Here is a 26,804-nt window from a genome sequence, read left to right as displayed (position 1 = left end):
AAACAAGATCCATACTCTCTGTAAGATTTATTAATTGCCCATGGCCCTGTGACAAATTAGTAATTTAATAGTAATACAAGGAAAAATAAAGTGATAGACATTATTATGATTATTGTGAAATTACACTTTCTTGAGTAGGGTGGATTTAATAATCCTTAAGGTCTTTATAAGTGCTGAAATTTTTATTCTGCAAGACTTGTTCTTACTGTAGCAAGATTTACCTTCTTTTTCCCAAGAAAGCCATTCAATAAATGTTCAGAGTGTACTTGTGGCTTATGAAAACCAAAGACAGGGAGGTGTTATTGGAAAATGCACCACCCATTAAAACCAAAGGATTTTATTTCACAAATCTTGGTGCATTAATTTTTTTTAAATTTTTTTTAATGTTTATTTATTTTTGAGACAGAGAGAGACAGAGCATGAACAGGGAAGGGGCAGAGAGAGAGGGAGACACAGAATCTGAAACAGGCTCCAGGCTCTGAGCTGTCAGCACAGAACCCGACGCAGGGCTTGAACTCACGGACAGTGAGATCATGACCTGAGCCAAATCGGACGCTTAACCGATCAAGCCACCCAGGCGCCCCAAATCTTGGTGCATTTAAAGCATCATAATGAGAAAATACCAATTCTACCGAAGCTCATTATAAGAGTATCCTCAGGGTTCCTATCAGGGACTAGATATAGATGAAACACCTTTTTTTTAAAAAAAGTTTGTTATTATTGAGAAAGAGAGAGAGACAGAGACTGCAAGTGGGGGAGGGGCAGAGAGAGAGGGAGACAGAATCCCAAGCAAGCTCCACACTGTCAGCGCGGAGCCCCAATGGTGGGCATGAACTCACAAACTGCCCAGATCATGACCCGAGCAGAAATCAAGAGTCCAGTGCTTAACCAACTGAGCCACCCAGATGCCCCTCGATATAGATGAAACGCTTGGGAACTTCTTTCCAATACTGCAGGTTAAAATCTAGCATCCTTGGCGGGACTGAAACAATGAAGACCAAGTCAGGTAAGGGAAAAAAAATGTCTTTGTGGGTTTTAGAATGCTTTACTTTTAATAGAAACCACAGGTCAGGGAGAGATGAGTGCAAAGAAATACATACATTTACATCCAAGAAATTCCCAAGTATTCAGAATATTTGCGTTAATGGTTTTCTCTGGAGCTGCAAATACTGAGATGGAAATCATTTGGGAAAACCGTGCTTTAAATATTCTTCTCTTCAATTTGCTCCTGTGGCAATTTAGTTAAACAACCTGCTTGGAAGTAATCTATTTGCAGAACCTAGGTGGGGAAAAACCTGCCACGTTATATAATTCACCGAGCAGGTTTTGGCTCCCGCTTCGCCAATCCATCTTGAATAGTGGCTAGTGCCCTGAATCTAGCAATACATATGATCAAGCAATTTAGCACAAAAAGAGAAAGGCCCCACAACTTGGCATCCCCGTGGACATTAATCTTTGAGAAAACCAAATGGATCCAACTTTTGCCAGAGTTTAATAGCAAAGCTGTCACATTTCACACAAACGAGTATCGGGTCTGTTAGCGAATGGGAAGAGGGCACCCGGGGAAGCGGAGGGGAGGAGGTGGGGCTGCTGACTGCACTCTTTTTCAAAGTGGCTCTAGTTTTTAGGGGAGGGGCTGGGATGCTCCGCAGAGCGGGAGAGACGAAGTAGTTAAAAATCATTGCTAGCGAGAGGGGCTGGAACCCTGGGATGTGGGTATATAAGACCGCGCCTCCAGCACAGCGCCGCCGCCGCTGCTGCTGCTGCTGCCGCTGCCGCCTTGAGAGCCGGGACTAGGCACACGGGCTCATTCCTACGCTAGCCAGAGGCCGGGGAGAGGAGCACAGGGCGCGAGTGGGGTCCAGCCCGGGGGTCCAGCCCGGGGCTTCCGCTTCACCTCTGGGGCAGACGCGGGACCCTCTAACTTCTACTTCCTCTCCTTCAACGCGCACCCGCCGTGTGGTGCGCTCTAGCCCATCACACCCGCGCGCGGCAAGAGCGCGCCCGGCTGCAGGCCCCGCCGAAGGCAATGAGTGCAGGCGGCCGGCCAGCTGGGCTCCGGCGGTGGGAGTAGGGTCCGGAGGGGAGGCAGGGAGGCTCAGAGGTTAGAGCTACCGCTGCGCGGCGGGCAGAGGCAGTCTTCGCTCTGCGCAACACCTGCTGCTGTCGCCGCGCCGCGATGAGCCGCGTGGTCTCGCTGCTGTTGGGCGCCGCGCTGCTCTGCGGCCACGGAGTTTTCTGCCGCCGGGTGGTCAGCGGTGAGTCAGGGGGCCGCCCGTTGGGCGGATGAGCCGGGAGAGGGGACCGCGGGGCGCGCGGACGAGGGTGGTGCGGGACCGCCCGTCCTGGGGTGAAGGCTGTCCTGGAGGTTGGAAACCTGTGCAGGGTACGGGGCCGAGATGAGCAGAGGGCGTGGGGGTGGGGGGAAAAGATCGTATTCCGCTTTCTTCCCCTCCCCCACAAAACACGCACAGAGAAAAGTTTCAATTTTTTGGAAGTGCCTGGTTCCGTAGCTGTGAAGCGAGCTCTGCTTCATCACGAGCACTACAGCGTTTTCCAGGAGTAATTTCCACCTTCTTTGTAAGGGAGTTGGCCACCGGGCAGGGCTTGGCACCTGCAAAAAGGGGTGGGGTACCATGGAGCAGGCAGAGGAAACCCAAAGCCGTAAGAACCACTGCAGAAATGTCACCCCCTGTTGGTCCGGCTCGACTTCAGTCTCCGCACGGTGTTCACTCGGATGATTTCCCAGCCCAGACCTGCTAGCTGTGGGGCGCTCACAGACTCCCGGGCGCACAGCCTTTGTTCTCAGGGAGCGCTGACGAAGAACGGGGGACTGACCGATCATTGTAGACTCCTTTCTTTTGCACGCCTTATTCCAACTTAGGGACTTCTCAGAAAATGAAGTCAGCTCGAGTTGGGCAGAGGTGTACATGGTAATGACCGCAGGTCCATGCACACGGTAGGTGCCCATTTAGGTGGATTGAGTCAGTGTCAGGGAAATGGGTCAGAATTGGCAAGCTTCCCAGCATTCGCTCTGATTTTAATTTTTCTTCGACTTCTGTTCTGTTGTTGAGTAATTTATATCGTATTCACCCTTCCTTACTTTTGGGCAAGGACTCTTAAAGAAAACACGAAGAGTCTCAAAAGCTTAGGATGAATGAGTTGGGCCTTACAGGAAACTTGAGCATAACCATCCTTATTGAAATTTCTTGAGATGTTGATTAAAGTGTTTCTGTAAAAACGGGAACCCTCTTGCACTGTTGGTGGGAATGCAAATTGGTGCAGCCACTCTGGAAAACAGTGTCGAGGTTCCTCAAAAAATTAAAAATAGATCTACCCTATGACCCAGCAATAGCACTGCTAGGAATTTACCCAAGGGATACAGGAGTACTGATGCATAGGGGCACTTGTACCCCAATGTTTATAGCAGCACTCTCAACAATAGCCAAATTATGAAAGAGCCTAAATGTCCATCAACTGATGAATGGATAAAGAAATTGAGGTTTATATACACAATGGAGTACTACGTGGCAATGAGAAAGAATGAAATATGGCCCTTTGTAGCAACGTGGATGGAACTGGAGAGTGTGATGCTAAGTGAAATAAGCCATACAGAGAAAGACAGATACCATATGTTTTCACTCTTATGTGGATCCAGAGAAACTTAACAGAAACCCATGGGAGAGGGGAAGGAAAAAAAAAAAAAAAAAGAGGTTAGAGTGGGAAAGAGCCAAAGCATAAGAAACTCTTAAAAACTGAGAACAAACTGAGGGTTGATGGGCGGTGGGAGGGAGGGGAGGGTGGGTGATGGGTATTGAAGAGGGCATCTTTTGGGATGAGCACTGGGTGTTGTATGGAAACCAATTTGACAATAAATTTCATATACTGAAAAAAAAAGAGAAAGAGAAACCAGAAAAAAAAATAAAGTGTTTCTGTAAATATTTGTTGAATGTAGGTGAGCATGTGTTTTAAGTGTGGAAGTTTTTTTTTTTTTTTTAATGTAAAAAGCACAAATTCCCTTTCACATTCTGTGCATCTGTATAACAGGTGTCACTAGAGGTAGAGATAGATGACAAATGACATGTACTTAATCAGTAGTGAAGCCAGACCTTTAGAAACTGACATATTAAGCTTAATTGTTGCTGATCTTCCCCTCAGCAATATGTGATGTTCTGCATCTTAAGAATATAATTCTTAAATGTCTAGTTATCAATCATTCTCCACTAACTTTTGGCCCTCTGGAGACACTGGAATTAAATACACTGTGAACTATCATTTGGACATACATGCTGCTTATATAGGGGGTGGGGGAGGAGAAAATCAGAGTCTTTATATTTATAAAATGAAAACTTTACAGTATCAGGTAAGGATGTCACAGGAGCCATAATATTAGATCCTTTCCCCCTTAATTTGGCTTTGAAGAAAAAGTGTATTATATAGACCTGAGTGTGTCAGTTACATATTTGGCTGACTTTGTGTTTATGAGAATTACTCTTACAAATAAATGAACAGCACAGACCAGGCTTTTAGCATATGGTGTTTTTTAAACATATAGAAACACTCCATTGACTTAAGTAGTATCCATTTGGCATATTCTTGTTTACATGCCATAAACTTTGCGGAAAAGAAATATATAAAGTAAAAACAGAACTTAAAAGATTATTAATGAGAAGTTTATTTTGTGTTGTATTATTGCATAAATTGTTGCAAACCTTTTGCTGTGTTTTCCTATTAAATATTTATAAGCATATTGTAGGTGACATCTGGAAAATTTCTAATTAACTGAACATGATTTATTTGATTTAACATAAATGATGATGTTTACTTGATATCAAAACAATTATTTAGTTATGTTTTTCTTATGACTATTTTAATTGCCTTTGGCCCTAAAAATCACATTAAAATTCGATCACTATAAACTTGTGACTTTATCCTTTGAAGACAAATTTTTAAAAATATATTTTCGCCATAATAGCATGAGTGCAGACAGTCTAAAACATGACATGTTGAAAGTTGTAGGTCTACTGTCTGCCTGGTCAGTGTTAAGTTTTGAGGTATGCATCAACTTTTTCCTGCCACTGGGGGCTATTTACCAAAATTCTAATCGAGTGTCTGCCCAATGCAAGAAGCTTTCAGGGGCCATTATTAGGAAAATACTTATATTCTATTTGCTAAATATCAGTACAGCTATTAGTAATTAAATACTACTAATTAAACACCAGAAAAAAGACAGGAACTTGCAAAGTAACCCTCTATAAAAATTTTCTTCGTTTTAGCACTTTAAAATATTCAATAAGATACTCTCCAATACTTTTAAATACATCACTGTTTTAAAAATAGAAAGCATTATTTATAAATGAAGTTAAAATATTTTAATAAGAAATTACATTTCAAACTTCATCATCATAATCTGTCCCATAAGGGTTAATAGCATCAAGCAGTAATAGTTAAGTGTTTTTATAGGTTAGTGGTCATGATTATTCTGATGCACAAATATGTAATAAAAATAGATAACCACGAGAGTGATTTCATGAATTAAAGAGTATTTAATGCAAGACTTAATGAATTTATGAGTCAAAGTTGTGAACTACTTTTAGGATCTTAGATTTGTACTGATTTGTTGCTGAACACAGATGTGTAGAGAATATTTGTAGGAAGTACAATCATTTAATTCTGTGACTTTACTGGTAGATAATGACATCTTCTTTAGGACAAAGATAAGAGGATTTTACTTATGGGGACATGGATACATATGAAAAAGAAGTGTTCAAAACTCAGGTTTCTAAGATGGGAAGATATGTCTGAAGAGCATGTGGATACTTTTAAACATTTTAAGTGTTTTAAAGTAATGAATTTTTTTAATTCTTGCTTTTTCTTTTTAGTACACATAGCGGTGATCCCCCATTTGTTGATGCAGCAAAATGGCACTAAGTGTATTTCATGGTGCCTCCAAATTTCTGCAGAAAAATGTAATATGTATTAATTTGAACTCATTAAAATTGGCATGCATTTTACATTGGAGTCTGGGTGATTTAGACATATTTCGTTTATTGTGAAGATGCCACAGAATTATGCAAGTGCGTGGGTGGTGACCAGTAGTCCATAGATTATTATGATAGCAAAGGAGATACAAAAAAAAAATCTGCTGAGCATATCTCAGCCTGTGGTACTATTGCATGACATCATCAAAAGCATAAAGTGATGACAGAGCAGTTTTCAAAGATGCAATTACTTTAAGTATCTCTTGGGCAAGAAAGGAACACATTAATCTTATTACTAGTCATCTAATAAATTACACATCTATCGTAGCCATTACTCCTTAACTGCTATTTTTCATTATTTTATAGTTTTGTTTTTATAACTCTTCTTCCTGAGGAAGGTAATATCTATTACATTAATGTTAAAAAAGAGGTAGTATTATATAAAGGGGTCCAGGGTGGAAACCCAGCGATGTTCTCACTAGATTTTATAACAGCTTTCTGTGCTAGGCACTTGGCATACAGGTGGATGGCTGTACACAACTTTCAGGCGGGATTGTTTCTTTCACTGTGGTAACATATTACTGGTAATATAACATGCCTGACAACTTGACTGAAGTTACACTTTTTGTAATTGGGAAAAATTCATTTGGGCTTTGCTTTATTTGGAAAAATGAAAGAACTAGATAAAATAATTAAGGCTGCATGTGGTTTGAAAATATGAGATAGATGTCCCAATATTAATCCCATGTCTAATTGTAGAGTAATAGAAAAGTCACAAGCTGCTCAGAAAAACAAACTCTCAAGGCACAAACCCTTGCATATAGTAGCAGTGCTAATCAATAACAGATCAACACTAATAATTATAACAAGGAAAACCCGAATAATGTGTATTCATCAGTCCCTTTATTTATTCATTAAATATTTCACTTTAGAAAAAATACTACATTTGAGACATATGGAGGCAGCATAGACATCTGGGTGAAGGCATGGACTGCGGGGCTAGACTGCCTGATTCACAACCCCGATTTATGAGCTGTGTGAATCCGGCAAATTATCTAACTTTTCTATGCCCCCTTGCCTCATTTTTAAAATAGGATGAGATCTACGTGATGAGACCAACAGCACAGGATTGTTGGAGGGTCAAGGGGTTTGAAAAGATTTGTGCAGATCGTGTCATGCACAGAGGTGTGTCCCAAGAAGCTGAGAGGGAGCTCAGTATGCAAGTTCTGCGCCTGGAGCTGAGGCCACCTAGAGGAAAACACTACTTTTTCTAGCTCAACAGCCTGTATCACCAGGAAAGAACATCTTTTCCTAATTTACCCAAAGGTGTGGATTGCGCTAGCAGTGAGAACATCCATGCTAAACTACTGATAAATGTCTGGCTATTATTATTTATCTGTATTTCTTTAGAACTCCTAACCACGCTCCCTTTAGGTAAGAAAACTGAGGCCAGGAACATTTAAGTAATGTTCCCAGTGTACCTACAATTCAAGTATAGCTCTGGGATTCAAAACCAGTTCTTTCTGATTGAATGCTTGAACTTTTAAGTCACAAAGTTACTTGGTTTACCATTTGCTATTTAGACCTCAATTTTAAGTATGCATAGTAGGGGTGCCTGGGTGGCCCAGTTGGATAAGTGTGAGTTTGAGCAAGGAGTCCCATTACCTTCTCAAAGCTTGTGGTACTTCCCAGTGGGAGAGGTAGGGCCTTGCAAAGCTGGCACCACCATTCACGAAATGACCCAGGGTTCCAGTTTTGAGTTTGTTTATTAATGTAAGAAAATAGATTCCAGGACACTCATAATAGCACGTTATGTATTTAATTGCACTATAAAATCTGTTACAAAAATGAGAGTTTATTATAACAAAACTTTTTTTTTAAATAAAGAATAGCTCGTAAGAAGTAGGTGTAATATTGAACACGGAATGCTTCAAAGAATTTCTTTTTAGTTCAGAAATGTTGGTATTGTTATCAGAGGTCATGTCACTCTGTATAATGTGGGATCTACCCATTTATCAGTTTGATTTTGAGGAGGGGTAAGAAAGAATTAGGAAAAACAAATTATTTTGTGGGATTCTGGTAACATGTCCAAAGTTCAGTCAGTCTGCTTTGGGAAAGATTTATCATGTAGATTCTCTTTTGTACAATTTTTTTTTCTTTTTGTAACAAAAGTAGATCATGATTGAGCCATAGGAATTCATACAATATCTTCTATATTTTTATTAAAAATTGTGATATAAACTTAATACTCAATATTGATAATATATGATGATAGTGTGAGGTATAAGAAAATGTTATTACTTTACTAACAGAGGACTCAACTGTCAGAAAGTTAATAAACATAAGCAAAATAAAGCTAAATCATAGATCCTTTCTATTCAGAAAGAAAAAAGTAAACTGCCATAACTTTATGAATTTGGCTCCAATTTTACATCAAGGTCAAAAGCATTTACTGCCAATATTTAGCTCTAAAGGAATTTCATGACTATGACAGAAGACAAAACTATCTATTCATGGGAATAATAGAATAGCAGAATCTTAGCTGTGACCGTGATAGGAATGTTTACTCTAGTAGGCAGTCCTGAGAATTATCTCTAAACGAAAGTGCATGTGGATATATGTAGTTCTGTATGCATGTATGTATAAAATTAACAGGTGCAGAATCCTAGGTGGAAAGTCTTTTGCCATGCTTGTATATAAAACAACAATCAAAGAATGTTTGTCCTTGGAGATGCTAGGTGACATTTAATAAATTATTGTTAGTATCAATGTTGCCTTGTGTAATAACACTGTGATATGGTTATTTGGATATTCATCTAAATATTTTATGGGTAGTAGAAAAGTAGATGGAAGTCGATGTTGTGGGTGGAAGCTTGTAGAATTCTTATTGTTCAAAACAGTCAATGACAGATTTTATTTGAATGTAACATTTAAAGATCAGAGAAAAGGATTCTCCATGTGATCTCACAGAATGAGAAGAGAGGTCATCTCAATGGTTCTGTAGGAAGATGAGCCTTTACAGAAGTGGGAAAAGTTGCTTCCAGAAGATTTGTATTAATGGAACTTTTCTGGGAATTAGGGCAACATTTGTTTCCCAGCTGTTGGAGTTCCACTGCCATGACAGCCAAATGTGACCATCTGAAATGGTGGTGAGCATTCAATAGCTGCTTTCGCTGGTTTTGCTACAGCTTGGACCAAATCTGCACACGGAAGCCGTAGTCAGTAGTGAAATAGAATTGGATGTAAAGAAATTCACACTGTCAGCTTTACTGATGATATACAAACGGTAGTAAAACTGGACAATGTGTGTGTATCCTTTTGTGAAAACAGACTTGGTAGATCTGAACTGCTAGTGACTTTTCCGTTCAATGTCTGAGGACACAGCTGATACTCGGTGGATACTTTGGAGTGAATATCTGCCTGTGCAAGTACCTGGCCCCTGTTCTGATCCCCGGAGGGTCCCTCTGTTGTGCAGCCACCACAGTCTCTACCTCCTCACCTATGACCCTGGACCACTCCATCCTCCACAACTAAAGAGAGAATACCTGTCACAAACAATGCCATGCCAGCTACCACTTAGGGCCTGTGCAGTATTAGTAATTAGTTTAAATATAATCCCTATCTTAGGTTTTTCTTATATCAGCATTATTTCTCTGTGGACTCACGTAGTGGTGTTACAAATTTCCACATTGCACTAAAGTTCTCTTAAGCATTTTATTCAAATTGCTATCTTTTTAAATTAATTAATTAATTTTTAGAGAGAGAGTGTGTGCACATGAGCAGAGGAGGGGCAGAAAGAGAGAGGGAGGGAGAGAATCCCAAGCAGGCTCCATGCTGACAGCATAGAACCCGATGTGGGGCTTGACCCCACGAACCATGAGATCACTACCTGGAGCTGAAATCAAGAGTTGGATGCTTAACTGAGTGAGGCACCCACATGCCCCTCGAAGTGCTATCATATTTTATAAATGAGTTGATTCTTATCATCATTTCTGTGCCCTCACCATAAATAAATCTGTGTTGCACTTATATTTTAATACATTAAAGATCATGAACAGAGACTTTTAGCATATCAATCCCACGTAGGCACCCTCTGAATTTGTGCTAACCTTGTTACATAAATAATGTTTGCTCTTTCAAATATCTGGTGATTTTTTTTTTAAGTCGGCTTCTTTTTGACATCTTGCAAAACAATCTTGTTGGACAAGCTTAATATTTCAGAAATGCTGGAGTCAAATCCAAGTCTGAGAGTTCTTGGAGTGAAAAATTGAGCAAATTGAAAACTCAAGGGAATGCAGTTACGATATATTTTGAGACTTAGAAATATGTAAAGGATGTAGGAGATGAAAATGGAAATAGCTTGCGTTAAAAATGCAGGCACAACACTCACTGGGCTTAATGACAGTTTTAGAATATCATCAGGAACAACCATTTTAAACAATGAAGTCATCACAAAATCTAATAATAAATTAGGAGAAATTAAAATAAATAATAGTATTAGAATCAGCCACTGGGACTTCCATGATCATCTCTCAAGGATTATTTATCTGAGACTGATTTGTCCTCTTGAAGTCTCTTTAATTCCATTTTCCTATGGTCAATCATACTAGCATTTTCATTTTCATTAACAGTTAGTTGGGGAAGTCTGTTAATTTGTTCATATTATTCAGTGTGTTGCTTCTGGGTCCAGATCACAGTTAATGAGACAGAGAGGACTACTGGGTGTTGTGCTTGCGTTGTTCCAACTGCTATTTTATTAGATGGCTGTTCTCAGCTTGTGTCATGATACTGAATGCCTATCACTCAAACACCGTTGTGAGGTTAATGGCCTCTGGATTTCTGCTCCCTCCTGACTTGAGTGTCGTCATAGGTCATTAATTGCTGATTCTGGGGGAGAATGGATGTGGTACCAATGTTGACTCAGTGTGGTGTACTATAATTAAGAATCCAGTGTTTGAATGCTGTAGTTTTTAGCCAGTGTTTAAGTACAATAACACTCCCTCCCTCCACTACCGACAAATTTTTTTGATCAGCCACAAAATTAAATATCAAGTGAAAAAAAACCTTCAATCCCAACAAGAGTAATGTTCATGAAGATGAATCTTAAGAAAGCAGTAAAGCTATGCCTTAGTTTCTTAGCATTTGACTTTATTTTACATTTACAATTTGAATTTATTTTACATTAAATGCTTCATAGTCTGTTTTCTGAGGCCAAATCTAAACTGAACTCAGAAAAAGACTAAGAAAGGAGTGGAGGCTATGGACAGTGGGTTGGGATAAAGAAATAACAGACAGAGAGGGATTTGTGGCGGTTTTTAAAGTTGATAGCAGAGATCAGAAGTGACCCAAAGAAGCTAATGAAAAACAAAATGAAACAGGTTGGTCATTCTGGAGATTGTCTATCATTTGGCATACATGTCTGGTGATAATAAGGGGGCAAATCTAAACAACAGAGCGATAGGACTTCCCTTGCTGGTAGTTAGCTGAATCCTGTACACTCTAATATCCCTGATATGTATGTGGATTTATTATGGCCTGATGTTATTATCATCCATAGTGTAGTTAGGAGAAAGTCATTCTGCTTAATATGTAGACAAATGTGAAATTCACATGGAGAGGTGTGTGAAATTTGATTCTGAGAGATTTTTTTAAATCAAACTTTTGCCTGTGTCTTTAAGTCTTCACAGATGTTGTTAGAGCAGAAGTAAACTAGTGATGTCACACAATGAAGTTTTATAAAAGATGATATTCCATTAAGAAGCCTCAAAAATTATTCTAAGCTTCATTTGTTGTTCTCTGTGTGTGTGTGTGTATACACACACACACACACAAACACATATATGACTTAAAAATATATGTATATATGTGTATAATGTATACACACATATTTATGTATATACTGTGAAAATCTTTAGAGATATCAGAATAGGTGGCTTAATCAAGCGCTGTAATTCATAAAAACCTTTAAAATACAAGTATAAATATAAATTACATTTTAAACTTCCTTTCCAAATTCTGATTATTCTATTTATTTATTCATGGATTTTGGACATTTTGTGGTCCCCAATCTTTATTCCTAAAGAATATGCAATAAAACTAGCAATAGTTAAGATTACCTGTAAGGAAAGGTGAATTTAAATGAATTTGGATGTGATTTTAATGAAATTCTAATTTAGGGAAAGTTTAAAAGAAATGCAGTGTTACCCCTTTCACACTCATAAAGGAATTAATCTCAACCAGTCTAATAGGGCATTTTTTATAATAAATTTGAAGAAGTCATTTTTATTTGGTGTGTGTTTAATACATAAATGGAGACTCTAAAGCTGAAAAATAATTTGTTCTCAAGTCTGCTAAATATTTATCACCTAATTTGTTTTTAGCTCATTGTTTAACCATCTTTGAAAGATGAGTTTCAACAAATTTCAGCTTACTCTACTCTCTATCCAAGTTATAGAAATTGACAATAATTAACAATTGATGAGATTTTTATTTTTTTATTTTTTATCTTTTTAAACTTTTTAAACATTTATTCATTTTTGAGAGACAGAAACTGAGTGTGAGTGGGGGAGAAGAGAGAGATGGGGAGGCACAGAATCCCAAGCAGGTTCCAGGTTCTGAGCTGTCAGCACAGAGCCCGACGTGGAGCTTGAACCAACGAGTTGCGAGATCATGACCTGAGCCAAAGTCAGATGCTTAATCAACTGAGCCACCCAGGTGCCCCATCTGATGAGATTTTTAATAGCTCCTTTATTTCCTGATGTGTTTATTCCAACCCTAAGCCATTTGGCTTTTTAATATTTAAAATGCCCTTCTTTTCTGTTTGTTTGTTTTAAGTACTTGATTCTCTAAGTTCAAATTTGGGAAATTTTATTTGGAGTTTATGACTCATTTGAGCTGCCTGTGTAAAAAGAGAAGTCATTGGCTGAGCAATTGACACTCACACATAGCATGTCCTATAAAACCAGAAAATATTCAGAGAATTGATAATGAGAATTTTTTCAAAGAGTACTCTAGAAATCTCTCCTGTCACTTCTAATGCTGGATATTAATAAGTTAATTATTACTAGAGTTACCTTCATTCTGGCCTCTATTAACTTTCAATTTCAATGTATTTGCTTTCAGATATATACAATAAAAGCAAATGTTTACACCTTAAATTTTGCCACCTTGTATCTTTTTTATGGTACCTTCTATACATTGGTTTTTACTTGTTTTAAAAATTAAGTTCTTTTGTGAATTATTTTTCTTTCATAACTTTGACCTTTTAGCTCTCTTTGCTCTAAAAGAAAAAGCAATTTCTTTTGCTAGTTTTGTTTGCTATGTAATTGGTTTGTATCTAAGCCAGAAGAATCATGAGTTCTCTTAACAAACATTTTTTTGGAGTCCTGTGTTTAAAAGTTCATATTACAAGTTTACCAGGGAATCATTTTGCTTTTATAAATTGATAATAATAATTAAAAAATAAACTCTATAAAATGATTCCATGGAGGAATCATTCTTGGGAGAGTGTATCCTGTTTTGATTGGTTCTTTTTTTTTAATATTTATTTATTTTTGAGAGAGAGACAGAGAGTGACCAGGGGTGGGGCAGAGAGAGAGGGAGACACAGAATCTGGAGCAGGCTCCAGTCTTTGAGCTGTCAGCACAGAGCCCGATGCGGGGCTCAAACTCATGAACTGTGAGTTCATGACCTGAGCCGAAGTTGGAAGCTCAACCGACTGAGCCACCCAGGCGCCCCTTGATTGGCTCTTTAATCCTAATTCATAGTAGCATTATGAATATAGTTCAAAGAATCAATGCATGCTATCTTTTTTCCAGGCCAAAAGGTGTGCTTTGCTGACCTCAAGCATCCCTGCTACAAAATGGCCTACTTCCAGGAACTGTCCAGCCGCGTGAGCTTTCAGGAGGCACGCCTGGCTTGTGAGAGCGAGGGGGGGGCCCTCCTCAGCCTGGAGAATGAAGCAGAACAGAAGTTAATAGAAAGTATGTTGCAAAACCTGACAAAACCAGGAACAGGGATTTCTGATGGTGATTTCTGGATAGGGCTTTGGCGAAACGGAGAGGGGCAAACATCTGGTGCCTGCCCAGATCTCTACCAGTGGTCTGATGGAAGCAGTTCCCAGTACCGGTGAGTAGGGATCTTGAGGAGTTAAATGTGCTGTGGGGGACTCGAAAGGGAGGAGGGACATTTCTGGGTTTTTTGTTTTGTTTTTTCTTTTTTTTTTTTAAATTCAAATAATTTCTATAAATTGAAAAAAAAATTAAAATTGTATTTAGAGTCAAAACCCTTTTGTGATGAAAATCACATGTATTTCTAGGTGAAGGCAGAAATATTTCTAGGTTAACAAGACCAGATTTGACTTTGGACTTTATTCTTTAAACAAATTGTAAATAATGGAGGAAGAAATAGGTTATTTACAGAAAGTATCTACATATGTACTGAGAGGTACAAATTTGGTGACAGAAGAGACTTACATACATGCTGGCATCTTGGAAGCAGTTCTCGAAGAGCTTGATTTTATTTTGTTGGATTTTAAGAATGCCTAAGGTCCTTTTTCCTCCTCAATCTTGGGAGCCAAATAGAGCCTTACATGTACGATAGCAGCAATTTTATACTCTACAACAGGGGGTCCATCTGCAGACGTACTGAGTGTTACTGTAGGAGAGAGTGCTGGGCTTTTGTAAAGAGGTTCGGGTATCTCAGTGCAAAAGTCAGCTGAACTGGCTCATTCATCTCTATGGTAACAGCTTCTTCCTCTTTATGGACATTACTTGGTTGAGGATGTCAGAATAGAATGGGCTAAATGGGTGACGGATATTCAGAAGGGCACTTGTGATGAGCACTGGGTGTTACATGTAAGTGACGAATCTCTAAATTCTACTCCTGAAGCTAGTATGATACTATATGTTAACTAACTGGAATTTAAATACAAAAAAACTTGAAACAAAACCAAACCAAAAGAATAGGATGGTTGAAATCACTTAGAGGTGTTCCTGCTGCTCTGTTTGCAGAAACTGGTATACTGATGAACCTTCCTGTGGAAGTGAAAAGTGTGTTGTGATGTATCATCAACCAACAGCCAATCCAGGCCTGGGGGGGCCCTACCTTTACCAGTGGAATGATGACAGGTGCAACATGAAGCACAATTACATCTGCAAGTATGAACCAGGTAGGAAGTCCTGTAAGGAGGTACAGCAGATGTTGGGCATATTTGCTTCTATTTTTATCTTCACTATTTGTATTTAGGCTTCACTTCCTTTGGATCCTTTTGTTTCTCTGCTATGAAACGTGGAATTACTTTGTACCTTGTCATATCACTCAGTGTACTGAATTATACTTCATGCTCTAGAGCAAAATGTCCAATCAGTCAAATAGAAGGGAGTAACTAGACACATCTGGAGACATGTCTTTAAGAGAAAAGAACATTTTTCTGTGAACGTCAGAGTGTTTTGGAAATAGGTTTTACAAAGAACATGCATCTATTTTTAAATATTTTAAATAGCTAGTGTAATGTGTGTGAAGTAGGTATAAGTCACCAGAGCACCTATAGATTTACACACGTGGACAGCAGATCTTTGGGTGATTATCTGGTGAGTTTAAGGGAACAAAGCAACTTTCTCCTGGAACATTAGCTTATCATTTGTTGGCATGTGCTCCTCAGTGAAAGTCAGACTGATTATGGCTCATTGAACCGCAGTGGAAACAAAAGTGGGGACCTGTGCCATGTTCCTCCCATGATTGTCATTCTTTGGAACATACCTCCTTAGATAGCTTTTGTTTGAAGTCTCCACCTTCTTGCCCGTGAAGCACGTGGGAAGATTGCGTTGACCTGAGCTACACTGGTGTGTTTTCCTGTTGAAATAGTAAATTTGAATTAGTGTGAAGAGGACAGATCGACTAAATTAAAATTTGACCAAAAGTAGACACTCAGCAAAAACTGTGTAAAGTAATTCTTTTTAATGACCTAATAAAGTCAAACTAGATACTTAGGCTTTAAGATTTTTTTTTTTTTTTTGATGTTTTTCTCCTCCTCAGTGTTGGGAAGTATCATTTTAAATCTTTTGAGGGGCTGTCTACTTGACCTCATAATGTGTTCATGGAAGGCAATTACCATCAAGTACTGCTATTTCCATTATTCTCTTGAAATTACATGATTCCTTTTCTCATAAGACCTTAAAGCCCAAGGGATTATTTGGATTAGATTTACCCTTCTCTTATATTTATCCTGCTCTTGAGTATATTAGCCAGCTTTCTATATCCCTGGTGAGTTTATTCTTTAAAGCCCTAAATCCATCATTACCATCCTAGAAGCCTTTGCAAAGCCAAATCTGTTATGCACTTATGTTCTTTGTCTTTATTTTTTTTTATTGGAAAAATATAAAGTTGAAATTCTCTGATGTTTTAAATTTGTGACACTATGTACTTGAATGCAACAAAGTATGTTACAGAGCGTTCTTTAATACAACATCTTTTTCTCCTCTTTGAGCTTTTAGGTAAACTATTTGACCCTTTGTACATTTGTCTATTTTCTTTTATTTTGCATTCATACTTGCCAAATTATTCAGGACACTATCAACCTCAGAATCTTCTTTACTTGTTTTATATTAGGTAATTTAGGTTCATATTACTCAGGAAAGAGCATTTAAGATAAAAAATATTTTCTTTTTTATCTTCTATATTCCACCTAAGTCTTCAAATAACCTGTGCTTTGTGAATAAGATTCCTTTGTGTATTTTTTGTTTTTGATGCACGTGTACAGTTTTATAGTTACAAATATATAACAATGTGTATAGCATTTTTATTCTTTATTTTAACTGGAATATTTTCATCTTTGTTTATTTTCTATGTGTTAACCTTCTTTGAGCTTAGTGTTTTGTTTTTATGGGATGCTGGTTTGATGAAATTTCTTGCTTATATGGTCAGTGCTTTTTTGGTGGAGAATGATTAATTTCTGGTGGCGAGGGGTTAAAGGAGTAAGCAGTGGGATTTATTAAAATTTGTGAATTAGACCACTTATTTTGAACTCTATTCTCCAGTTACACCTGAAGTACTGTGTGATTTGAACTTCATCTCCTCTTTCTGCCCCTGCATGCCATCTAATAATATGAGCAATGATATCTGAAATAATAAACAATTAACCTAGTAATTAATGAAGAAACTGAATAACTCACTACTTGATTTTTTCACTCTTCTCTATTTTTTGTTATTGTTCTGTGAGTTACATATCTACCCTTTGTGACTGTCAGTGTTTTCCTAAGACATTTTTAAGGGGATATTGCTGAATCTAATTTTTGTATTCATTAAAATTGCATTATGCACTCTTGTTCTTAGACATTAAATGTAGTATACATGGGATTAAGTTTTTAAAATTTTGTTAATCAGAAATTACATCAATTTAAAGATTTTTAAGAGTATTTTCAAAAATAACCAGTTCTGGCTTGCCTGGGTGGCTCAGTTGGTTAGGCATCCGAATTCAGCTCAGGTCATGATCTCATGGTTCACAAGTTCAAGCCCTGCGTTACGCTCTGTGCTGACAGCTCAGAGCTTGGAGCCTGCTTCAGATTCTGTGTGCCCCTCTCTCTCTGCCCCTCCCATGCTCATGCTCTCTCTCTATTTCTCAAAAATAAATAAAAATATTAAATTTTTTTTAAATAACCAGTTCTGTGTTAATAAATAAAATAATATCTGTATTATTTATTCAGCAAATACCAGTTGAGCACCGACTGGCATAAGGTGCCTCAGTTCTGTAGAAAAATGAGTGTAGGAACCTCCAGGAGGCTATTAAAGTGTTAGGGTGAGATATGTACACAAGGGTAATAAATATTCTTACAGGATGGTGTATGGTAAACTTCCAATAAAGAGAGACTACGTGGCCAAATAAAGAGTAGCAAATATGGTATTAAAAATAACTTAACATTATAAACTAATTTAAAATGTTGCATGTGTTTTTTCTTCTCCATCATTTGACAAACATAAACAAAGAATTATATTTTTGAAGCAAAAGACAAGTTTACAGGTTTTTTTCTTACTAATTCAGTTTACTTTCACTGAACTGTTAATTTAACAAACAGTGCCCTAGGGGGAAAAATAGGTGGCACAGCAGTATCAGATCATGGTAAGAAATTTTGACATTTTTTAATTGCATGGCCACTGAGGAGGTCTTGTCTCATAAAACCAGGAAAGAAATAACCTGCAAGCCTTAATTTATTATTGTTTTTTTAAAAAGAAATAGACACTACTCGAAAGCAAATCTAAGTATGGCATTGTTTTTCTAGGACAGAAATGTGCTTTAGAATGTTGTTCCTTGAATCATCAATTCCCAGTGCAATCCGTGTAGTCATCTGATTATTACTGCAAGGAGAAATCTAAATATTATACTGATATGCTTGTCTTTTGAATTGCAGTTAGCGTCTCACATTCTTTTATTATTTTTTTTAATGTTTATTTACTTTTGAGAAAGAGAGATAGAGCATGAGCGGGGTAGGGGCAGAGAGAGAGGGAGACTCAGAATCCAAAGCAGGCTCCAGGCTCTGAGCTGTCAGCGTAGAGCCCTACACGTGTCTCGAACCCACGAACCATGAGATCATGACCTGAGCTGAAATCAGACGCTTAACAGACTGAGCCACCCAGGAACCCCAGTGTCTCACATTCTTATGCTCCCAATTCCTGCTTCTCTTTGCCTTTCTTTGTACCTGCTTGGTTTCATTATTGCCAAAGCAGGCTGTCATCAGTATAGATGCGCTGTTGATTCGTAAATGCAGATTTGGGTTGCAAGGATTCACCAAGTAGATCCAGTTGCAAAGATTCACCAAGTGGATACTTTATTCAAAGATAATTAAATGATGACTTTACAGTTGAATAATTTCATGTACCTTTATTACTCTGAAATAAAAGCTATGATGTTTACATTGTTTTATAATAAACTTTTATTTTCATCTACATTTGTATTTCTTTTTTTATCATTGTATATGTTGTGTGTACTTATTATTTACAGAGATCATTCCAACTTCTCCTGTAGAAAAGACGTATTTTACAAATCAGCCAGGAGATACCCATCAAAATGTGGTTGTTACTGAAGCAGGTAATGAATTCACGTGTTTTTCACTCCTCTATCAAGAGCAGAAACTGTAGTTTTAAACTCTGCTTCATGTTAGCCCTAACTTTTCTTATTGCTTATTGATGGGGGCAGTAAATTTGGCCTCTGGAATTTACTTTTGAACTAGGTTAAAACAGATAATGCTAAGCTAGTTTTTTGAATAGAAGAATCTATTTTGTTTCCTTTTGATTTTTCACCTCAGGTAGATGTATCTAGTAATAAACCAAGTAATCCACATGGAAACCTGGATTCACAGGGAATTTCCCCAACAACATGTAAGCGTTATGATGTACATCAGCACATTCAGCGGCCGGCAGACAGTGGTGTGCTGGTAAATGTTTAGGGAGAGACCAGTGTGGGAGTGGATATAAAAGAAAAAACCTGATTTGTAGCCTTTGCAGATTCCTGTGGTATATTATACTCCCACCGTGGCTGATTTCAAGCTATCAAGGTGACATCACTGGTGAACAGGGTGGACAGAGTACGTATAATTAGCTCTCAACCCAGCTGCCCTGAGCACACCAGTCTGCAAAAGAAATCATGAAATCCCAGTGCAGATTGCACATTCCCTGATTAGGATTTGAATCCCAGTCAGAAACTGCTGTAAGAATTAGTTTGGTGCTCCTTTTTGCATGGTCCTGTGATTTTTGGACAGAAATCTTGATATTTCCTAGTGGCTTTGTGAAGATTGAGCCAAAGAGCCAAAGTCTCAGAATCTTTCCACAGGTGATCTAAAATGTGCGGAAGAGTAGGACATACTTTCTCTTCTTCTTTACTGTTATATATAAGGGATCATGATGGTATTTTGAAAAGGAACGAAAATATTTCCTGAATCCTTAAAATGCTTGCAGTTTTATGTCAGGGGCTCAAGAGTAGGTAAAAGCATAGCAAATTACTCTCAAAATACCCCATCACTGGACCTCAGATAATAATATATTTTAGTTAATAAAGGACGTGATGTACAGTAAAATGGATAGTTTGATCTAAGTCTGGTCCATTTTGAACAGAATTATTCAGATTGGTAATGATGACAGCTTTTGATTTGCTAGCTAAATGCATGGTTTTTCAATTTGCTTTTCTTGTATGAACCTGACATTAAACCTTAGTGTTTTTTACTTTTCAGGTGCCTGATTTTAAAATCATTCAGAACATCTAAACCTAACTAAAAATATTAGTAAATAATTATATTAGGAATATTTTCCCTTTTATGACATTGAAAAAATGTTCAATAAAGTCATTTTAGTCTGTATGGGACTGAAGTGTGGCAGTTTTTACTTTTCCAAGAATGCTTAATATTGTGTAATGGAACAGGACTAAAAAATGATTCATTTTAGAATTTAATTAAGATCAAGTCTTTATGCTTCTGGGGTCTTGTGTCTCTGGCTTATGACTGTATCATCAGTTAATTTTTTTGTATTTTGATTTAATCCCAAAGTCTTTAAGTATCATCATGGCACTGACCTTATTGGTTAGGATGATTATATGACCAATAAATCAACAATTATTTTAATAATCAGTGCTTGTTTTTCTAAGTAATAGCTGAGAATTAATGAAGTGAGATAGATAAGATTATTAATATGTTATGAAAACTAGCCTCTATCTGAACTGTAGATTTAATCGTAGTTTTAGAAATATAGACGCTGAGTTGAAGCATGGCAACCAGTGAAATATGATTTTGTTTTTAATTTTTATTAAACCTGAATATATTATTTTATTAGGTTATTTAATATTTTGGGAAGAAATTTATTTGGAATTTAATTATAATAATTTTATTTTACCTTGAATTTTTGGGCAATTTTATATAATGTTAGTGTGAGAATTCTGCCTCTGCCATCTTTTTTACTGACTGTTTTACTTCTGTAGGCATAATTCCCAATCTAATCTATGTTGTTATACCAACGATCCCACTGCTTTTATTGATACTGGTCGCTTTTGGAACCTGCTGTTTCCAGATGCTGCATAAAAGGTAAATAATTCATATATGCAGAGACAACTTAAAAAGTTTTATGTAGGTTTTTATAACTCTTTAAAAATATTAGTGTCAATTATAGTTTTACTTTGTCTCAAGAAAGTTCTGAATTTTGGAGCACCTGGGTGGTTCAGTCAGTTAAGTGTTTGACTCTTGATCTCAGCTCGGGTCTTGATCTCATGGTTATGAGTTCAAACCCCAGGTTGGGGCTCCACTCCCACTTAAAAAATAAAGAGAGAAAGTTCTGATTTTCCTATCTGTCAGTACACACCCCGTGTATCCAGTCTAATAAGATAGGCCTTGAATACAGGATTCATGCATTACCTCACTTAATATTCACAAGTCATATGAGGTAGGTGCCCTTTTGTTTCTGTTTTTCGGTTGAGAAGATGGTGGCTTAGATGGGTTACACAATTTTGCTTTGGTTCTCACAGCTTGTGTGGGTGGTGGATCTGAAATTTGAATCTTTGTGAGCTTACAACATATGCAGCTACTCTATACTGACTCTTGTTTCTTACATATAAGCATTAATGCTAAGCCTTTCAATCTTGACCCCAAGTTGTATGCAAGACTTGATTTTTGTAAGTGCACTCTATAATACTTTTTCAAAAATTTAAGTCATGGGCTTTTGTTTATTTCCAAAGGGTCTTCTGAGTAGAGGAAATAAAGTACAATGGTAAAAGTAGGTCACTTTTAGTATGCATCTTCAGCCAAAATGATATATCTTAACAGCAAGATTCTTCGGAGTATTCTTTTATATCTATTTAGCCATATACCCTTGAGTGAGAGGTGAAATTTTTTTCATTTTAATATATGAAATATAAATATATATTAAAAGAAAAAGGAAAAGATGTTGGATTTAAATAAGAACATATTTGCTAGAATAAACTAGCCATGTTTGTCAGTATTTTAAACAAGAACTGATCGAGACAGTGCCGCCATCAAGGAAGGACTGCAAATGAAGTCATTTTTCTCTTTGGATTTTAGTTTATCTTCATCTGTTCTGAAATAGACCATAAAGAATCCACTAAGTAAAAAAAGCCCCAGAAAAAAACAATTAAATAGATATAAACTGTAAATGGTTCCCATAAATTGTTTAAAGGATCCAAAGTGTGATGTACAGGCTGTTTAAATAAGACATTTTGAGTAATGATAAATAAAGCCTGGAAAATTAATACTACACTTTGTATCCTCTGGGTTTTCCAATATATATGTGAAGCACAGTTAGAAATTTTGTAATATTTTGTACAGAAAAAAGACGATAGTAAATATCTCATTTCTTTCTTCACGTCCTAAGACTAGAGATGAAAAGATGATTAGTCATTGTGAAAAGCAGAGAAGTAGAGGAAGGAGGTGATATAAATCCCCCCTTAACCCAGAAAACTGTTAAGGAAGAGCTGTAAATAACAAATCAGCTTGAAAAACCGATTTTAGGGTGGCTCAGTTGGTTGATCATCCTACTCTTGGTGTCAGGTCAAATCATGATCCCAGGGTGATGGGATCAAGTCCAGAGTTGGGTTCCGCACTGTGTGTGAAGCCTGCTTAAGATTCTCTCTCTCTCTCCCTCTGCCCCTCTCCCCTGCTCATGCTCTCTCTCTAAAAAAAATGTTTATATATATATATATACACACACACATACACACACACACACATATATATAGATAATAGATCTATAGATGATATAGATCTATAGATAGATCTATATTATCTATAGATAGATCTATTATCTATGGAAAAACATTTATAAAAAAAGAAAAATTGGTTTAAAAATATTATGCAGGCATTTTCATCTCTAAAATAAAAATTACTATAGTGCCAATAACTGAGTTTTCTTTAAAGTTTGTCTTCCTTCTTCCAAATAGTGTATTATTGTGGAGATTCTATTCATGCAAAAGTCTTCCAGGTGTTTGAAGATCTATGGAGTTTTCACTTGTTTGAAATTCCCAGAGTGAGAAAATAAACCAAAGTTGGGTACCTCCAGATGCCTGACTTAGATGTAGTGCTTAATTCATTCGTTCTTAGATCCTCCCCTTTTCCTTTCTTCCAGGAAAGCAAGGAGAACCTTCATCAAAGACTCAACTCCATTATCATCTGAGTGCCTTGCAGAAAGTTTAAATTCCAATCTGGTACACATGATGGTTTATATCATTCCATGTCATGTTCAAAATAGTAACTCTTGTTTCCTTAACTGGTAGTAACTCTTAAATGAAATACTAATGCTCCACAAAAAAGTTACCTTCATAACTTAACTGCCTTTATTTACCATTTAAAAAATGTCATGTTATTTATAAACTTTGCTTGATTTGTTTTTTTCCTTCATGTTAGATGACTTCATAGATAAAGATGTGTTGATCTTACTTATTTGCAAGCAAATCTCCAAAACATATAATTTGGACATATTTTATTAGTAGTAAAATCACAGTTAAACTGAAGTCAATTAATATTATAGAATTGTATTGTTCAGCCTTGTTAGGAAGAGTTCTTTTCTTTCTTTGAAGGAGTTCTGCCCTCCCCACCTACACTGAGAGTAACTGGAATGCAGTACCTGTGGAGAGTGGGGCAGATGCGGGGGAAGGGAGGTCTGTGTGGGACAGGAAGTGCATGACACAATGTACAGGGACCAGAAGTGGTTACTTGACCCAGGTGAGGGTTCATTCTCTCGAAACTAGACCCAAAGGAATCTAGATCTTGATAAGTAGCCTAGAGGAGGATGACTTACATAAACTCAGGAATGGGCACTTCTGCAGGAGCCTGAGCAGTGGCCATTTTATGGAAAGAGTGAGGAGACAGCCAACTCTGATACAGGGGCTGGAAATGTGGGCTCAGATTCCACGTCCAAGGAGAGTGAAGTTCAGTCTCAGATCTAGAGGAACAAAGTTATCAAGGCCTGAATCTACTTTGAACTACATTGGTTGCAGAGACTGAAGTCAAGCCAAACTTTCAGGGATTAAGTGACTTAACTATAAAAAAGGAAAACTGAGGGATGGAGATTAGGAAGGTCTTTATACTTAGGACAAAAACACTGTTTCAATCCTTTAGCATTAAATGCAGCGTATGTGAATGGAAGAATATCCACAAAGCAAAATTTTAAAATCACTTATCAAATAAAATGAAGATTTATTGGTGATTATAATGAAAATTGTTGGTATTGTTTCAGACATATTTGTGGTGTGTGTGTGTGTGTGTGTGCGCGTGTGAATGTGTCTGAATTCTGTACTACAAAGGGTCAAACAGAGATCATTCTATTTTTTTCATTATTTTACATGGCTTATTTACCATCTTCACATTCTAGAATAATCTGGAATTTTTTGTAGATGTGCTGGTGAGAGAAGAAAGACCCTTTCATAAGAAGGGTTTGCCATATTTCCCCTGGGACCAAAACATGCCTATTTCAGTAAGAAGTCTCAGGCATTGAACTTACTTCTTCTTATGTTTTTCAGTAAAGGAAGAACAAAAACTAGCCCAAACCAGTCCACCCTGTGGATTTCAAAAAGCACCAGAAAAGAAAGTGGCATGGAAGTATAAGAATCCGTCGACTTGGCTCCAGCACAGAAAACAGAATTTTAGAATTCTGGATCTGCATAAGGAATGGCATCTAGAGCATTCGCTTGGAATGGCTTGAAATCTCAGAGGATCTGCAAGATGAACTGTAAGCTCCCCCTTGAGGCAAATATTAAAATAATTTTTATATGTTGATTATTTCATTTACGAAATACGCTGTGCTAACAATGGAGTGAGACATGCTTATCGCTAAAGGATGCACCCAACTTCAAGTAAATGGAATGGACCTTGCAAATAAAGTTGCTGTCAACACATTAGAGAAGTGTATGTGTTGGAGGCAGTTATTTTTGTTTCTTTCACCTTTCATAAGTTGTAATCTAGTTCACGTAATGTAAATTGTATTAAAGTTTACAGTGTGCAAAAATATTTTACCTTTACATAAGTGTTTGATAAAAATGGACTGTTCTAATATTTATTTTTATGGTGTTTCATTTTTAAATACATGCTGTTTTGATTAAAGAAATTTATCACTATTTTCAGCTGAATCCACACACACATAGATATATTACCACAGAAAATGTTTCTTTTCTAGAAATGGTTCATCTTCTTTCAGTTTGCTCTGGGGTCAGACAGTGTTTAGGAAATCTCTTCAGAAATAAGAAGCTATTTCATTAACTGTGGTGTAAATTTACTCAAATATTTTACTTAGAGGCAAGAACTGTCTAATTTCAATTGTGCAAGACATGTGCCTTACAATTATTTTTAGTTTAAAATTCAACAGATTTTGTAATAACTTTGTTAATAGCTGTATAAACAATATTATACTCTGTCTAGAACAAAAAAATGGCATACACAATATAAATCATATGTCTTCACATGTTGCCTATATAACCACAAGTAGCTCTCTAAGGGGTTCTGGAATCAAGTTGGTCCTTCCCTTGCCCACAAAACAAAGACAGTTGTTGGGGGTGGGGATTAGCAGTGAAAGCAGCTGCAGAGTGTGCCTAAGGTTTTCCATAGCTCTGTTCAGCCTCCATTAGCATGTAAGGTGGTCTTATGGTTGGGACCAGGTGCGTCGTCACCACCGTCCACGTGGAGGTAAGCACAGCACACCGACATTTCATGAAGGAGAGAAACTATGATTTAGTGTGAAAATGGGTTGGAGGGCATCAGTGATCATGTGTTCGTGTTGAGGATTCGTCTGAGAGAGTGAACTGCGGCTCCTCTTGTCTTCTGCTAGTTTCTTCAATGCTTGTGTCTCCTTCTCAAGAGACTTGTAACTATCTGGTCTTCAAATGTCCCTGTGTTCCTTTTAACTAAATAAAAAGTTCTTGTTTCTGACGAATGGCCGTGGGTGTTGTCTAAATCTTTTAAGTGAACAAAATATCGATCTGTTTGCATCAGCACATGAAGATGAAAACAAATTACTGTTAAAGTATGGTATGAATGGAAGTTGGAGTTATAGAGCATTTTAAACCTCATCTTTGTTAAACCTTTGATGTTAGAAAATAAAGAGCTTTCATTAAGGCAATCATGACTAGTGTTGGTTGGTGAAACTTAAAGACAAATAGAGATGAGTGGGCATTGGCCCCCTTTCTGCTGCTTGGAGACTGAGGGCATGGACAGCTGTATTGTAAACTTCCATCTGCCAACACTTAGCACCCCCCTTTCTCTGCTTGGCTGCCCACATTGACTGGGATCTACCTCTTCCCTCCAAGCTCCCGCTGTGCATTTCTTCCTTCAGTCAGGACTTGATGGAAAGGAGACAGCGCTTTCCCCCATTTCTGTGCCACCCATGACTACAACAGCTGCAGGTCAGGAGAGGAAAGGCAATGGGCAAGGGCTGTGGTTTTGCCTTTTGTCTTGATCCAGATCCGCGTAACTGTTCCAGTATCAATTACTAACCCCATACATTACGAGGAGTGGGGCAATCAACTTCCCTTTTATTAAAAGATGACAGTGACACTGTCCTTAGGGCTTCTTAAAATTTTAGCTGACCTTTGAAAAATGAAAAGGAGTACATGATGTATCTATTGTGTTTGTATTTTCAGAGCATAGTTCTGATACGTGTTTTGGAATGTAGGTGAATTGTGGAACAATATCCAGGTAGTAAAATCAAACAATACCTGCCACTTCATCCTTTCCAACTGCTCCTAAGATCAGGTCATTGGAAAGGTCTTAAAAAGAGTAGTGTGTTCAGAGACTCCTGACTTTTGTCCTAAGAATAAATACCATGATTGTTTACCAGGAATTTGTA

General features: G+C 37.4%; 1 protein-coding gene across 2 annotated transcripts; it reads left to right on the top strand.

The window, feature by feature from the left end:
• The first annotated feature begins 1,707 nt into the window (after positions 1 to 1,707).
• On the top strand, positions 1,708 to 25,892 carry CHODL (chondrolectin). 2 transcript variants are annotated; one of them, XM_019467772.2, is made up of 7 exons: positions 1,708 to 2,258; positions 13,799 to 14,108; positions 14,993 to 15,150; positions 18,976 to 19,062; positions 20,941 to 21,043; positions 23,094 to 23,172; positions 24,487 to 25,892. In XM_019467772.2, the coding sequence occupies exons 1-7, from the start codon at positions 2,180 to 2,182 to the stop codon at positions 24,487 to 24,489; spliced, it is 819 nt and encodes a 272-aa protein (XP_019323317.1). In that variant the 5' UTR covers positions 1,708 to 2,179; the 3' UTR covers positions 24,490 to 25,892. The 2 variants fall into 2 exon arrangements, with proteins under 2 accessions (XP_019323317.1, XP_019323316.1); XM_019467771.2 differs by lacking the exon at positions 23,094 to 23,172 and having other exon boundaries at positions 1,723 to 2,258.
• Positions 25,893 to 26,804: the final 912 nt, after the last annotated feature.

This window comes from Panthera pardus, unplaced genomic scaffold, assembly GCF_024362965.1.
Source record: "Panthera pardus isolate Hobbes unplaced genomic scaffold, ASM2436296v1 HiC_scaffold_16, whole genome shotgun sequence".
In the NCBI taxonomy this organism is placed as follows: domain Eukaryota; kingdom Metazoa; phylum Chordata; class Mammalia; order Carnivora; family Felidae; genus Panthera; species Panthera pardus.
This window is presented reverse-complemented; position numbering and strand designations above follow the sequence as displayed.